This window comes from Anguilla rostrata, chromosome 1 (assembly GCF_018555375.3).
Source record: "Anguilla rostrata isolate EN2019 chromosome 1, ASM1855537v3, whole genome shotgun sequence".
In the NCBI taxonomy this organism is placed as follows: domain Eukaryota; kingdom Metazoa; phylum Chordata; class Actinopteri; order Anguilliformes; family Anguillidae; genus Anguilla; species Anguilla rostrata.
This window is the reverse complement of record NC_057933.1, coordinates 23,487,144-23,502,086: the sequence shown is the minus strand read 5'-3', so window position 1 is coordinate 23,502,086 and position 14,943 is coordinate 23,487,144. Positions and strand designations below refer to the sequence as shown.

Below are 14,943 nucleotides of genomic sequence, written 5' to 3'. Positions count from 1 at the left end.
TGTCTGAACTCATTTGAGGTCTGTGAAAATGCCCTCCGCAGACTCCGGCATGTTTTACGAACAGAGAACTCCTCTGTTCCCCGAGAAAGCTCAATATGAAGATGTGCTTTTGAAGACAGTCAGTGGGACAAACCATTATTCCATGCAAACAATCCTACTACACCGCCATTTAACAGCGCAGCCTTCCACATGCACACGCTTGCCGAAAGAAATCGCGCTTCTTTTGCAAAAAGATAAAGGGGCGACATAGCTTGAGGGGTAGACCGATGTCTGCAGTCGGAGGTTGTCGGTTCAAAACTCCCACCCGGGAATGTCTGAAGTGTCCTTGAGCACAGACACTAACCCTTAATGCTCTGGCGAAGAGAGATCAATGTAAAGCGCTTTGGATAAAAGCGCTATATAAATGCAGTCCATTTACCATTTACCATAAAATACCAGCCGATGATGAAAAGTACTTTTAGTCGTGCCTGAATTACATATTGTTCCACCCGTTACTAGTGCAGGATCGACAATTCTGCATTAAGGTCTGCCCTTTGCCTCCCTGTGGAAGTGTATGAAGCATGGTACAGTGGTACCAGTTATTCTGTACACCGGGCTCCCAGAACACAGCAGGACGATATGTGCCTTTAGAAGGAAACTGATATCAGTGCGTTAATCACTCCATGCCAACCCCGACCTCATCCTGTGAATGGCTGAGAATGTTCCAGGCACACTCTACGTAGGACAGAGGAAACAGAGGAAACTAAACCAATCACACACGCCCATCTACACATCACCCACGGATACACTCACGTGTGCACACACAATCCCACACATGCTTGCAAATGCACATAGAACGGCACACAAACACACACGCACACAAATACAGACACACACACACACACACAATAGTGTGTCTCATCTCATAGGCTTAATGCTGTGGGTGAACTTCAGGGGTTCACACAGTGGTCCTCTCAGAAACTAAAGCTCATCTTCCTACCAAACAACTGCCCCAGAGACGAGAGGTTCCATACAGTCTGGTCACCCAGGCAACGGGAGGCAGCTTATTACTGCTGTGCGTTTCTAGTGTCACTCATCTCAAGCCAACTGTAAAAAAAAAAAATGTTTTTTAACAACATAAAATGGTTTGGAAATACTGGCAGTCTTCGCCATATAACAAAGCACCGATAGTACCCTCAGTATAATATAACACACAAGAACCACTGCAGACAATCACCAAAGCCTAAAGGGACAACAATTCCCTGGAACTGCTTAAAAAACAAGAAAAATGAAACCGGTAAAAAAAGTATCTGGCTGGACGTATCAAACAGATAGACAGTATTTAAAATCCACAGTGCGTCCAACCCAAACACTTTCCCTAAGGACTCAACCACTCAAGAGGAACTGTAGGGAACCTTCAGTAGCATCCTACAGTATGTGGGAGTGTGTATGTGTACATACTCAGCATTTGTGTGTATGTGTGTTGTTTTCAGGAGAAACACCAACACATTGAGGAACTCATAGCACTCACTTAGGACATGCTGCAGTTACAGCCTACCTGCTGCACATGTACGGGAACAATGGCATCAGTAGTGAAGTAAGAGGCAGACAGCACAAAATCCACAGATGCCAATCGCAAGAGAACCGGCAGGAACAATTAGCCATGCCTTTTCTTAAAAATTACATTCAACTGGAATTCCACTCCTCAGAACCTGTTCAGCAGTTACTGGTCCCCTGCACATTTCCTACGCTTCATTCATTCGTTTACAAATTTTTACATAATTTTGTCGTTTTAAAACGGTGTGTTTGATTCGTTTTGTATTTGTCCGTTCGGTAGATATTGGCAACAAACACTCAGCGTGTCATTTCTTCGTGATGCGATTCATCACCGCAAACACGCACAGGCACATGCAAACAAAAACGTTCAAACGCGAACACAGGCACGGACAAGCATAAATACACGAGTAAACATATTATGAATGGAGAAACAAAAGACAATGGGAAAATATCTCCTGAAGGTTTAACAACCACTCTCCCAAATATTTGCGCAGTTTATTTCTTTAAAAAAAAAAAAAAAAGGATTCACACGCCAGATGCAGCAGCGACAGAAAGGGCGGGCCTTACAGTAGCCGTGATGGGCGCTCCGCCTTGTGTCTCTAGTGAGTCTTGCATGACCTACAAAACTATCTACTACAGGAAAGTCTGAACCCGGCAAATTTCTCCCTTTACAGGAGAAATGTGATATTAGTTATGAGTCCCCTAATGAATAACACCAGACATGGCTTTAACAGAAGGGCTTGTCTTACAGATGTACAGTACTATAAATACTCTCCAGCAGTTCGGAGGGAGGATGTCGGCTAGTCGAGTTCGCTGAAGAGGAAAGTGTGCGGGTCGGAATGTGTCCGAACCTCTGTTATCTTTAGCACCTGGTGCTGAGCACTGGGGCTCTCTGCCCAAAATAAGCACTTTGCACAGCTAATATTTATGGGCTTTTTTAGAATGTACACTCAAAATACTCGGGAATTTGTTCAAATCATATTTTTGATGTGACGAGAATGGCTTCTGCCTGTTGCTCTGCTGTCGAACACAGGTGGACTCACACTGAAAGCACTGTTCATCCCAGAGTTACGAGTCGGACGTGCAGACACTAAACACACTGCTAATTCTGGGTGTCCCAGAGTTACCTGACTGACATATGCTTGGTACAGTAAACCTGCTGTCTGCTCTGACTCTGTAGCCCGTAGTTACCAGCCCGCTTTCAAACGCGGCTGCTTTGTGTCACCTTTGCTCATCGCGAACTGGGTGGCATGCGCGCGCTGGGCTTAACGTTCCCCCGTGCCGCCACTCTGTGCCGACGGGAACGTCGGTGGCGTCACCGAGCCGGCGAAACGCGGGGCAGTACCGCTCGGCAGTTGCGCTCTTCCCCCTCTGACGAGCCGCAGAGCTCGCTGCTATTTATACCGCGAGCACAAGTGATGTCAATTAGAGACCTCCGCGAAGGCGGCAGGCGGGCCCAGCGCCACGGCGGGAGGAAGCGGAAAACGCTTCAGTTCGTCCGCCGGGAGCGGATGCCATCGGCGGCACTTTCTCCCCGATGGGTTCAGGATTTTACCCTCACGACCACCGCAGCTCCCTTGCCACACAATACACATTTAAGTACAGGCATCTGCTGGGTAAATAATAACAAGTAGCCTACATACTTTTCTCTGAACTGCTGCCATTATATTAATACCTAGTTTTCATTTCCTTAACAGAAGCTTTAAACCGGTACAACTAACATGCTACTTACTATTTACACAGCTGGATACAGATTCAAGAGTTTCACACAATGGCACAGTAGGAGTGTCCAGCTCTTGACCAACTCCACCACAGTACCCAAAATGCCAATCTTTGAACAGCTTCAGGGCAGAGTAGCATACAACTGGCTGATTAAGGAAAGGTTTTAATGCATCATAGAAGCAAATCTGCCTCTTGCCCTCTTATGCTGCTAAGTCTGATATCACCAGGTATACCCAGATATGCAGTGACTGCTACCTTTACCTCTTCGTTACCGATGAGGCGTTTCATAGCACACTGAAAAAAATTAAGCACGACCTTGGACCAAATCCTGGGTGGGCCCGCAACCACCATGGATCAGCAATACGCTCCAAGCCCTCTGGATATAGTAAGGAAACATCATTTCTTCATATCCACATTTTGGTTAGGTCATATCCTGCCAAAGACCGAAAAAACAGCACTCTGAACTGGAGGGCTACGAGGCTCCTCTTTAAAGCTGCAATTAAGAGTCTTGCAAAATATGGGTCTGCAAAGATGGAGCACTTGGAGAGCTTTATAAGCCTTTCACTGCCGCTCCAGGAACTTTGGAGAGAGAAAAAAATCAAGGAAAGACTCAGGGCTTGTTATGTCATCCTGAACTGGAAAATAAGTTAGCAACTTAAATTAAGACTGCAGTGTTAAACACAGTCGATCCTGGGCGTGATTTATGAACACGCATGTCCATTTGGCAATGATTAGTACATTAAAGAGACCCTTTTTTCATTCTACATTAGACATGGTGGAGGGTTTGTTTTGAGTCATCTCATTAGGCGTCTGATTAAACAGAAACGGACAAAGGCTGAATAGTTGGCCAGACAGACCGCGGTCTGCAGCTATAACCCTGACGCTAACAGCCCATACAAGCTTTCAGTTCCCTCCTGGCTGTCCACACTACTTCTTGTATGTTACACTAAGCTGAGTCTCGTAGACTTCACTGGGGAAGTCCCATAGCCTCTATGGCTCTTTGGCAGACGAGCTTAATTGGAATTCGTCCCTTAACTTTCCCTGAAGGCAACAGTAGGGTGAGGCAGGGAAGGGGTGGGGCACTCTGGCTATCCCCCTGGCTCCAGAGCTCCAGAACATGGGCGCAAGGGTGGAGGTTGGGGGGGTTGCTCTGAAGTGGCAGAGACTGCTGAAACATCCTCACAACATGTGGAGTACGGGATTGGGCAGAGCAAATTTCTCACTTTGATGAGGGTGGGATCCGCTTCAGTGCGGAAAAAGACCACCGGCTTTCCGCTACCCGATCCCTGCAATCAGCAGTGACACCAGAGTAAACAGCAATATGAGAGAGAGAGAGAGATTTGTTTTCACCATCCAAGGGAATTTTGTTTTTCTCAAAAGCAAGGCGGAATTGCAGGACAAGTAGTAGTTGTGCGGCCCAAACTAATCTGCGTTTGATAATCACGAAGGAGAAAATGATTATTTGTTTGAAACGTACCTCAGCAGAAGGGGAATAACTGTTCCACACAGAACACTATGTGCCAAACACCCTGTACAAAACACTGTCTTATATTCACCAGAGTCACTCAGCATCCTATATGCATCTACATGATGAACTGTGATAAAGAGATTTTATTTTTAAGGGAGGGAGAGAAAGAGATGCACTAATGAAGCTTGGTATGCCCTGGGAAAAAAAACTTTCTGAAGCAAATCAGCTCACAAACACCCGGTTAACTGCAGTGTTAACAGTACAAACTGAAAATGTATTAAATAAAAAGCAGCTGACTCCGACAGAAAACTGAACACGGTACTTTAAACATTGACAAAACAAAACTAATCAAACACAAAAGAGATTGAACAAGGATTATACCATGGCACAATACCTTGTCAGAGTAAGATCCCATACAAGCCCAGAAGTTAATCAAATGCAGATTCAGTGACCACAGCCTCGCCATGGAAACGTGGCGCCATAAACAGCTAGCTGCGTAGCTTCTGAGAAGTGACAAAATAGAGGTGTGCAATCCTGCCAGTTCAAGGCACCCAACACTTGATAGAATAGGCGAGCATGATAATCCCCAACTTTTCCTTTGTTTCATAAGGCTGTCTGCATTGAGAACTAGTGAGAAAATAAAAGGCATCAATACATATTTTGGGTGCATCCATTTCCATCTCTACATTTGTATTTGTTTCTTTTTGTATTTGAACTCAATTAGCTTTTTTACTGTATTCTTAAATTTCACCTTTTTGAGCCATGCCACACGTTCTCAAGAAAGGATTAAATTTCGACTGCCTTTCCACTGCTGCCAGACAGCAAACGTTTGTTGCCACTATACTGTATTTTGGGAGTGGGAAACATCCATTTTTTTAAATTTTTTTTTTAATATATTTAAATACATTATTTTTATATTTTGTGTGTACACCATCTTGTTTCACCCTGAAGGCAGGAGGGTTATGTTTACCTCTGCTAAGCAGGTTATGTAATGACGTCTGTCCATCCGTTCCTCCATCCATTTGTGACAGACATATCCAGAGAAGTAATGGCCGGATTGCCATAAAATTTATTGTGCACATTCACGTTCCCAAAGGGAAGAAAGTTATTGACTTTGGTGATCCCATGATCTTTCCATTAGCGCCACCATCAGGCGAAACTTTCAATTTGTGATTGACAAATCTAGAAAAGCAATGGCCGCATCACCAATTAGCGGGGCACATTCATGATCCAAGAGGTGACCCCATGACCTTTCCTCCGCTACCATCAGGCCAAACATACATCCAAATGTAACGACTGGACTGCCAAGATATTTGCTGTGCACATTCATGTGTGGAGAGATTGTAGTGCCCTGGCAGTGGTCTGCACTCTACTGAGTGCATTCTTCCTAGCTAGTGTTCTAAAATGATTTGACAACAGTGGACAAATCCAGTCATGCTAATAAAGAATATTCCACCTGGATCCTTTTGAGAATGAATGACAAAAAGAGAGAGGGGCACTTACATCATGCTCTGCAGCTCGGGGATGAAACTGGTGGCCTTTCCGGAAGTCCTCCCGGCACTGGCGCTGCCCGACACAGGGCTCGCGGCGTTGGAGCTCATCTGCGGGGCAAATCAAAGCACTCAGTGTTGTGGCAACCGGCCAAATTTTCTCCCGACGTGTTAGCGATTAGAAAGCCACTTCACAGAGAAAATGTTTCCTTGCTGAGGCAAGTAGTACCACGATACGTGTGCTAAGGGCACAGTCAGCCCCTTCCCAAAAAAGAAAAAACAGGCACGTAACCGTCCAGACCCACGGCGCAACTCACTTCCGCAGACACATTTTAGCTGGCACCACCCGCGCCTGCGTCCCACAAAACGTCCCTCAAAGGTCGTCCGTGAGTGAGTGAGTGAGTGACCACAATTTGCCATGCACAGCCCGCGGCGGCAGTTCCTGTGCACCGTGGGAAAAACATTACAGCCAGACAGTGAAGACAATTTTGTTCTGTTGAATGTCTTGTGCAGAGTAATGGAGGGTTCTGTTTGAGCATGTATTCGCCGGTCAGCATTCAAGAAATCGTGTGTCCCGTGATGGACAGCTATGCAACAGTGACAGCAGGCACTTCCCTTCCAAAAAATCTGGGGGAAAAACAGCTGCTAGATCTCTAGTTTCGAAAATCCACACGCACATTTACAGAAATCGTTAGGGGATTGGGAGGAACCATCGCCAGGGGAGGTGTGAAATACACTGTTGAGTGGGGGAGAACTGACACATTTCCTTCTGAAATGCAGCACTTGCACATACACTACCTACTGTATCAAATTAGGCCTATGCCAAATTTGCTCTTTGGCGTTCTGAAAATCCAGCAGTCGTTTTCACTGAAATGTCTGACCTAGGCGTGTGATTGTGAGATTGGTCCTTCACGCACGAGATTCATGCCTGACGCGCTTGATGGCCGATTCTACATGAGCACATCTACTGACTGCCATGTTTCGCTTCGGCCATTCACATAAACACTTTACATGCTGGATGACACCAAATAGGAAGGGCAATATTCTGCATTGCATCTCAAATCAAAAGACTAAGAAAACACTGTGCTTCCATAAACCAATGCTGTTTCTGAACCCGTTTACTCTAAAACTAAATTATGACTCACTCTGCACTAAAATCCTAGTTCCATGTAAGTGTGAATCTTTCCATGTCTAGGTTTTCAAGAAAAGTGGGCCACTGAATTTCCCAATTTCAACCGGCTGATTAAGAATACATACTGCAAAAAGGTGTAGTAAATGACAGTGAAGTAAATTATCACTGTGGCTTCTAAGTAATGGGCCTTCATACATTTTGCCACATTTTGTGATTTAGTGCTGCTTTCATAAAGCCTTTTACCAGACATAAAAAATCAATATGTCTGTTGTGTTTATAAATTCCTGGTAGTTTTATTTAGACTACATTTTTACTGATTGAACTACTCCAGGTGCCTTTGCTCAAAGGGTCTGAGATCAGAAATATCCAAAGCGTGGTACAAAGCTATAATTGTTGAAATATAAGAGTGTGCCGCAAGTGAACCTCATACAAATGCTCGGACTATTGCAGTATCACAGGAAGCAACAACAAGAGCACAAGTGTTGATTTAATCTGTTGGCCAAAAGCAGGTACTCCACCAACCATAGCTCATGGCTGCCTGCCCACCCTTGCTTACTAGTAATAAAAGGTCAGTAAGATACTATCCAACAACTTGATTATTCCCATGCACAAGTAATGTATTATGTAGCCTACAAGGTGGACGTTGCAAACAAGACACCAGAGAAACTACTTAGCTTGAGAGTACTGACTCATTACATTACCTATGGTGTTAATCTATGTAATGTTTTTAAAAGTTGAGTCTGGACAAAAATTGCGACTCCAGGCCCCAGTGAAATAAAAAATAAGTGCTGCACGACGTGCTGAGCACTGATCTGAGACCAGTGTGTAAGGGAGATAATCCAGGGAAAACCATGCACGGCAGACCTGAGACCTGTCTGAGGCTGAGAGAGCACAAGCCCCCCACAGTCATCAGCTAATAAGGACCAAACAACCAACAGCTCTCCTCTCTTCAGAAAAGGCAGTTCATCTAAAAAAATCTGAGACACAGAGACAGCTGACAAAGTTTACAGAAATTCACAAAAAAAGATTTAAGCTAAAAAAACTAAATCACAGCTCTGACTGCGGCCTTAATCAAGAGTGTGTTTACGCCACAACATCATGTGGTGCAGTGATACCTCACCCTTCATCCCTTGCTGCTCGCCTGCCCCTAATGCGACCACTTGCCCAACGCAGGCCTCCCGACAGGATGTCCTATCCCGTATCCAAACACAGTCAAATTCATGCGCGACCGCTGACCTGTGCAGAGACGTTTTTACATTTGGAGATGTAGTCATGTGAAATTTCACGCTCTGCTGGCCATACTTGAACAACATTACCTGGAGCACAGCTGCGGTTTCGACAGAGCGGGAAACCGCCGGCTTCCTATGGTCCGCCATGTTATCTGACTGTCAAATCGCGCAGGTGGACAGCCTTTTCTGAGCGAGCCACGACACAATGAGCCAGGAGGTTGGTGCTTATAAAACCGGACCTGACATCTTCAATATTTTCAATGGATCAAAGGACGACTATGCAAATAGATTTCCTTCCAACGTTATGAACGTTAGACTAACATTTTTTTGGACGTTCAGTCAGAATGTTTCCTGGCATCGGATGCGGTCTGTAGTGTCAAATGCAGAAGCACAACTTTCAAGACAGCTTTATTCAATAAGTTGCCGACACTGAACACAAAATTTGAAATCCTACTGTAATCATCCCAACCGTGGATGAAAGCTGAAGTTTCGCTTTGAATTGCGAGGCAGATGGCTACCATATTTAGCCAAATGAACTCAGATGTGGTGAATTAATTCAGATTGCTTCAATGTGTATGGTTTTAACATGATGCTCAACTTGAATATATAGAATAAAGGAGCATTTTCTATTCATTTTCCCCCCCACAATAATTAAATACTTTTAAGCAGCTTTAAGTTTTAAAGTCTACAGACGCTTAATTAATTTTATTGATTTACTGTTATCTTGACCTAGAGACACAGAACATGGGATATATATATTTTTTTTTTTTCTGGGTTACTGTAGGGTTTTGTGGTTTGAATTATATGGAATCATTAATAAAGGCGTCACATTTTAAGACGTCCTCCTTTATGACTATTTCATGTAATTGTTCACGTAATCTGCCAAGAGCGCAGCAAATGGCAACAGAACTACAATTTAAAATAAAGATTCACATAAAATGGTATCAATGCGGGAAACACTCCGCATAATTAAACCTCACCCAAAAGTATTTGCTCCGTTGATTAAAAATCGGTTTACAGAACGCATTATGGGCTAATTATTCCAATTCATCAGTGCTATAAATCTATAGTCGATCCGTTTAATTTTAGGAAATCAAAAACATATTTGGTGCGCCGAGCAGCGAGAGAGGAAATGTAATCCAATAGCACTTCTTTTTCTGCACTGTAATGAGGTGCCAATAACGTCTCAGAGCTTTTCAAAATTTATTATTTTTCTGCCACATCCGCAGCAGCAGCCACACACGGCCGTCCCGGGCCTGATCCTCTTCTCTGCTTTACATATAGGCTAATGTAAAATCCATTCTCCTCCTTTTCAAAAACCAGTATTCACGGCTATTGGATATTTAGCCTATAATTGAAAGGATGGGGTGGGATGGCCTCACAATAAAACAGAGAAGTGTAGCCTATATTAAAAATGCCCTTTCTACTTACCCGCTTCTTCTGAACTAGGTTTCCTCAAATAATTTTCTTTTTTTAAAATAAATACAAGAGATGAGGCAACGTCGTTTAATTAAAAAATCAGGCGCACAGTTATTACATTGTAAAGAACAGATTTGTTTTGGTTAAGATATCAAAGAATCAACATCCCAAACATTGCCTTGGCCGACCAAACATATCATATAGCCTATCAAATACATAATACATCCCAATTAAGATGTGACATTTGCTCTGAAATACGTTACAAAAAATTAAAATAAAATTAATAACAATGCTTCATCTATACTTGAGATATTACTCGCCAATTCTGAGCCCCTACCACAAAAGGAACCAACAGGCCTTGCAAATATGCCACTAAAATAGGCCATGTAATTGATAAAATCCGAGATTAGTTTCTGGCGGGAAAAATATACACGGACTCTCCAGAAATTAAAACGCCTTGATTGAAATGACAACTTGCATTACACGTCTAAATACTAGATATTTTATATTATTTTATTCTCGTGTTTGTGCGTTTTAATATTCCATATGCGAAGTAGCTTAGTGCACGTCGTGCTTCTTGCATATTATGAATCCGCTGTAAAAGAACGCATATCGAACACACAACAGCCAAGAGCCTTATAGCACAGAATGGGAAGAACGGTACTCTGTAATTTCGTTTGACAAGCTGACAGACAGTGCCTACGAAACACACACGAAACAATATTCGGCTGCAGTAGGTATTTTCTCTTCCTGCCTCAATCCCCTGGAAACGTCTCACTGCACGTCTTAGTGACTCAGTTTAATTTCAGACAGTGATGTGGAATTTCTCCCGGTCTGGCCCCATATGCGCCGGGGAATTCCACCGTCCCATTCAATAATTGTATTCGCTAAGTGCCTGCGTGCCTCTGTCATGCCCAAACACTCTTATGATGATGTTTTATTCATAGGTCCCCCTGGAGAAAATGTATTGCATCCAGATCCAATTTGCCTTAGACACTATAAGAAAACACTAAGAAAAAATAATTGGAACCAGTCTCAATGAATATGCACACGCATTCTTGACATTATAAGAAAGCAATTTGTTGTTCGCAAGCTAGTCTGGTCCAATTTAAAAAATAGGAAAAAATAGGCTACATAATATTGTATCTTCTCGTAAATTCGAAACAGTGTAGGCGTGTAAATCCTAAATATGTTTCACTTCGAAATGTTTTCAACGTGGATCCAAAATAGTGATCTAAAATAGACCCCTGCCCACACAGCCACCCACACACATCCTAAAAAAGCAACAGAAATTAATATTTCACTAATGTACGCCAAGCCGTAGGTCGGTCATCGTATGTTATTTCCGCATGTACTACATGCGCAATAATGCATATTAAAACCAATAGATTCCATTGGGCCGTAAAATAATTAATCTAGTGAGTCTTCATGTTAATCATGTCTGTAGAACCACAATTAACAGGATTCTCCGAACATCGGTGTTACTAGAGGTTGCGCGTGTGTACCTGATTTTTTAAATGTGTTATTTTCCGTTGGAAGTAAGGTTAAATGCAAAGTACTGGGAGGGTGCCATCATTTTTGTTGGTTTTGGTCTGTACTCCAGCACACCAGATTTAAAATAAAACAGTGAATATGAGGTTGAAGTGCCGACTATCGGCCTTAATCCATATCGGGTGATCAGTGTAGGAATTACAGCCCTTTTTATAGCGTCCCAGCACCTCCCATTTTAAGGAAACGAAAGTAACTGGACAACTTGACATAATATGATAGTTGTCATATTTAGTACTTGGTTGCAAATCCTTTGCATCTGATGACTGCCTGAAGTCAACGACACATAGACATCACCAGACAGGTATGTTCCCTGGTGATCCTCTGCCAGGCTTGTACTGCAGCCATCTTCAGCTTCTGTTTTGTTTCTGGGGCACTTTGCCTTAAGTGAGTTAAACACGTGTTCCATTAGATTCAGGACGAGTGATTGACTTGGCCAGTCGAGAACATTCTATTCCTTGGCCCTGCTGCACCATCCAATGTGTTTTGAGGCATTTGGTTGGATCTGAGCAGATAAAATGGTTATTTATACTTCAGAATTCACTGTGCTACTCCCGTCAGCAGTCACATCATCGGTGAAGACAATTGAGCCAGTTCCAGTGCAGCCACACACGCCCAAGCCATAACACTACCTCCACTATGTTTCACAGATGACGGGGGTACTTTGGAACATGAGCAGTTCCTTTCTATCTCCATACGTTCCTGTTTCCATCACTCTGGTATAGGTTAATGCTCCTTTCATCTGTCCATAAGACTGTTCCAAAACTCAAAAGTTCTGTAATTTACTTTTTTAGCAAACACTAAGCTGGCCTTACCAGTAGTTTGTATCTTGCAGTGAACACTCTGAGGTAATGTTGGTGTAGTCGTCTTTATGGTAGCTTTCGACACACCTACAGCTAAATGCAAAAGTATTTGGACAGTGAGAAAATGTTTCTTGTTTTGGGTTTGTACTCCAGTACAGTGGATTTCTAAGAAAACAATTAATATGCAGCTACACTTTCAGCTTTAATGTGAGGTTTTAATGTGATGGTATTTACATCTATCAAGTGACCCGTGTCCAAATTACAGCCCTTTTTCCATATAATCCCTCCCATTTTAAGTATCTTGGCTAATGTAGGCTAAGGCATTCACATTCACACAGACAAGAACTTCATGTGCATATAAACGAAGAAGGAAAGACGTACTGGACTGAAATAAAAACTGATTTTGTGTTTATTATTGTTAATAAAGTCTATGTAACGAATGTGTCCATATGTAGGGCCTTTGAAAACATAGCATCGCTATATAAGCCGCATTGAACAACTTCAAGTATATTTTCTCGTTTAAAACCACGGACCCCATGCCCATATACGGTCATTATAAAGTGGACAGGTTGTCAGTAACTACTGTAAGTGTATAAACTAGCCTTAATCGCACATAAAAAACATTCTGGTCCAATCAAAAACACAGCAAAACTGGAAGCCGTTGTAGCGTATTTAATAACGGGACCACTATAAAGCTGGTAACATGGTAGCCAACGACAAGTTATCTTTATGTTATCGTTATGTTAACGTTATATTCAGACGCTAATCGCCGTTTTAAAAAGTAAGCGAGTAACAACAGCATCTCGTTAGTATTCACGATAAGTAATAGGAATAGTTTGGGCATTCCCGTGGCATTGACCAGCTATCTGCTATCTGCACCGCTGTCTAGTAAAACAAACTGCAATCAAGCCAGCCATATATGAATGTAAAAGTATGCAATTTGCATTTTTATAGCGAACTCGTCTAGTTAACTGAACAGATTGGCTGGCGATCATGTGAGCCTTAACACAATACAATAATCAAAACTACCAACTAGCTAGCTACGAGTCACTTTCCACCAAAATGGAGATAATCTGGATAAATATGTCGATCGATTATCTATCTACAACAAATGGTATAACTAATGCACGCTGTTTTTTCAGCTTTCGTGGCACAAACTCAGTGAGCTGCGTGTGAAAGCGTCTCCTTACCTTTATTAGCTATGTACTTCAAAACGTTCTTTTTCGTACACACCGCAATTCAGCAACTTTTTTTGACGTCAAAACAACCTACGGAAGTACTGTGTGCTGGTCGTTGTAGTTCTTATTTGTTACATAACTCAACGTTCCTCGCTAGTAAATGCAAGTCTTGTAGTTTTTGTGACGCGTTCAACTACACGCAGCAATGACTGTCGCGCGACCAGTGTGTTCTCGCAATGTGCTCATTGTTTATAAAAGTCTGTGCAATTACCAGTCTTTTAACAAGAGAACAAAATATACATTTTATGACAGAAAAAGATAGCCTATGTGATAGCCTATGTATAGTAACCTAATAGCTCCTGTGTATTTAATCTCCCTTTAGCTGTTATTGGTTTTTGGCTGTAATTCTTCTTTATTATTATTATTATCATCATCATTTTTATTATTGCTGTTGTTGTTATGTCGCAATACTAGCCAACATGTAGGCCTAACAAAGACAAGTAGGCTAAGCTATATTTATAAATAAGAATGAGGGCAACAGACATGCACTGCCCTCATGATACATCGGTCGTCTATGACCGAAATATAGCTGAATGTCTTTTTCTCTGACTCAGACTAAAGGAAATGAGTCATTCATTTATCCTCACGGCCAGATTGTTCGTTGGAGGTTCTGTTTGTTCAAGAAAATAAAGAGATTTGTGAGATTTCCTTAAATCGGTAGTTTCTCCCATTCATATAGGCTAATTCTATTTTTTATGAAAGCTATGAGAATATGCTATATGTCAAGTTTAACGGTACATAGGTCTGTCAGAATGCATCCTGCAGTTGGAAGTAGAGGAGAAATGCTGCGAAAGTGGAAGTAGTTTATCGCTACACTCAGGTGTGTTGTGTTATTCAGGAAACGTCTCCTTATAAGTTGAACATTCGGATCCTTGGATGATTTTTCTGTTTCATGTGACAGGCTTACACTAAAAGTTAACAAAGACGTGCTTTGTTATGTTGTTTTTTTTCCGCAAACCCGTATGTAGGCTATAGGCTATATTATTACCCGATGGCGGAGCCTTAGCGTTTCATTCTCTCGCGGAAATGTTACAGGGACATAGGGGCTTTTATATTTGAGAGTTTTTTTTTCTTCTTTTTTTAGATTTTATATTATGATAAGGATATATCTAGGTCAAGAAGTGAATGGACTATACAGAGCGATTGGATCAGAGCTTCCCACATTGCAGTATTTATTTTGAATACACTTTGATGACGGGCGTTGAACAGGCTACCACGTGTTTGGGTCTCATCAGCATAATGATCGTCTCTCTGACTATAGGCTATATACATATATAAACCACAAAACCCAAGCGCTGGGCATCCCTCCCTCCAAAGACTAACCACACTTTCGGGACACAAATTTGTGGCAGTTTTCG

The 14,943-nt window shown here is 42.4% G+C and overlaps 1 protein-coding gene across 5 annotated transcripts in view; it reads right to left on the bottom strand.

The window, feature by feature from the left end:
* Window positions 1-14,943, bottom strand: part of supt3h (SPT3 homolog, SAGA and STAGA complex component) — an 82,746-nt gene that overhangs the window by 66,929 nt on the left and 874 nt on the right. For 3 of the 5 annotated variants that reach the window (XM_064330739.1, XM_064330755.1, XM_064330720.1), the window contains exon 2: window positions 6,230-6,327. In XM_064330739.1, coding sequence (XP_064186809.1) covers window positions 6,230-6,327 — 98 coding nt within the window. Of the gene's footprint in view, window positions 1-6,229; window positions 6,328-13,537; window positions 13,690-14,943 lie in introns of those variants that run through there. The other 2 variants (XM_064330730.1, XM_064330747.1) reach the window with 1 other exon arrangement.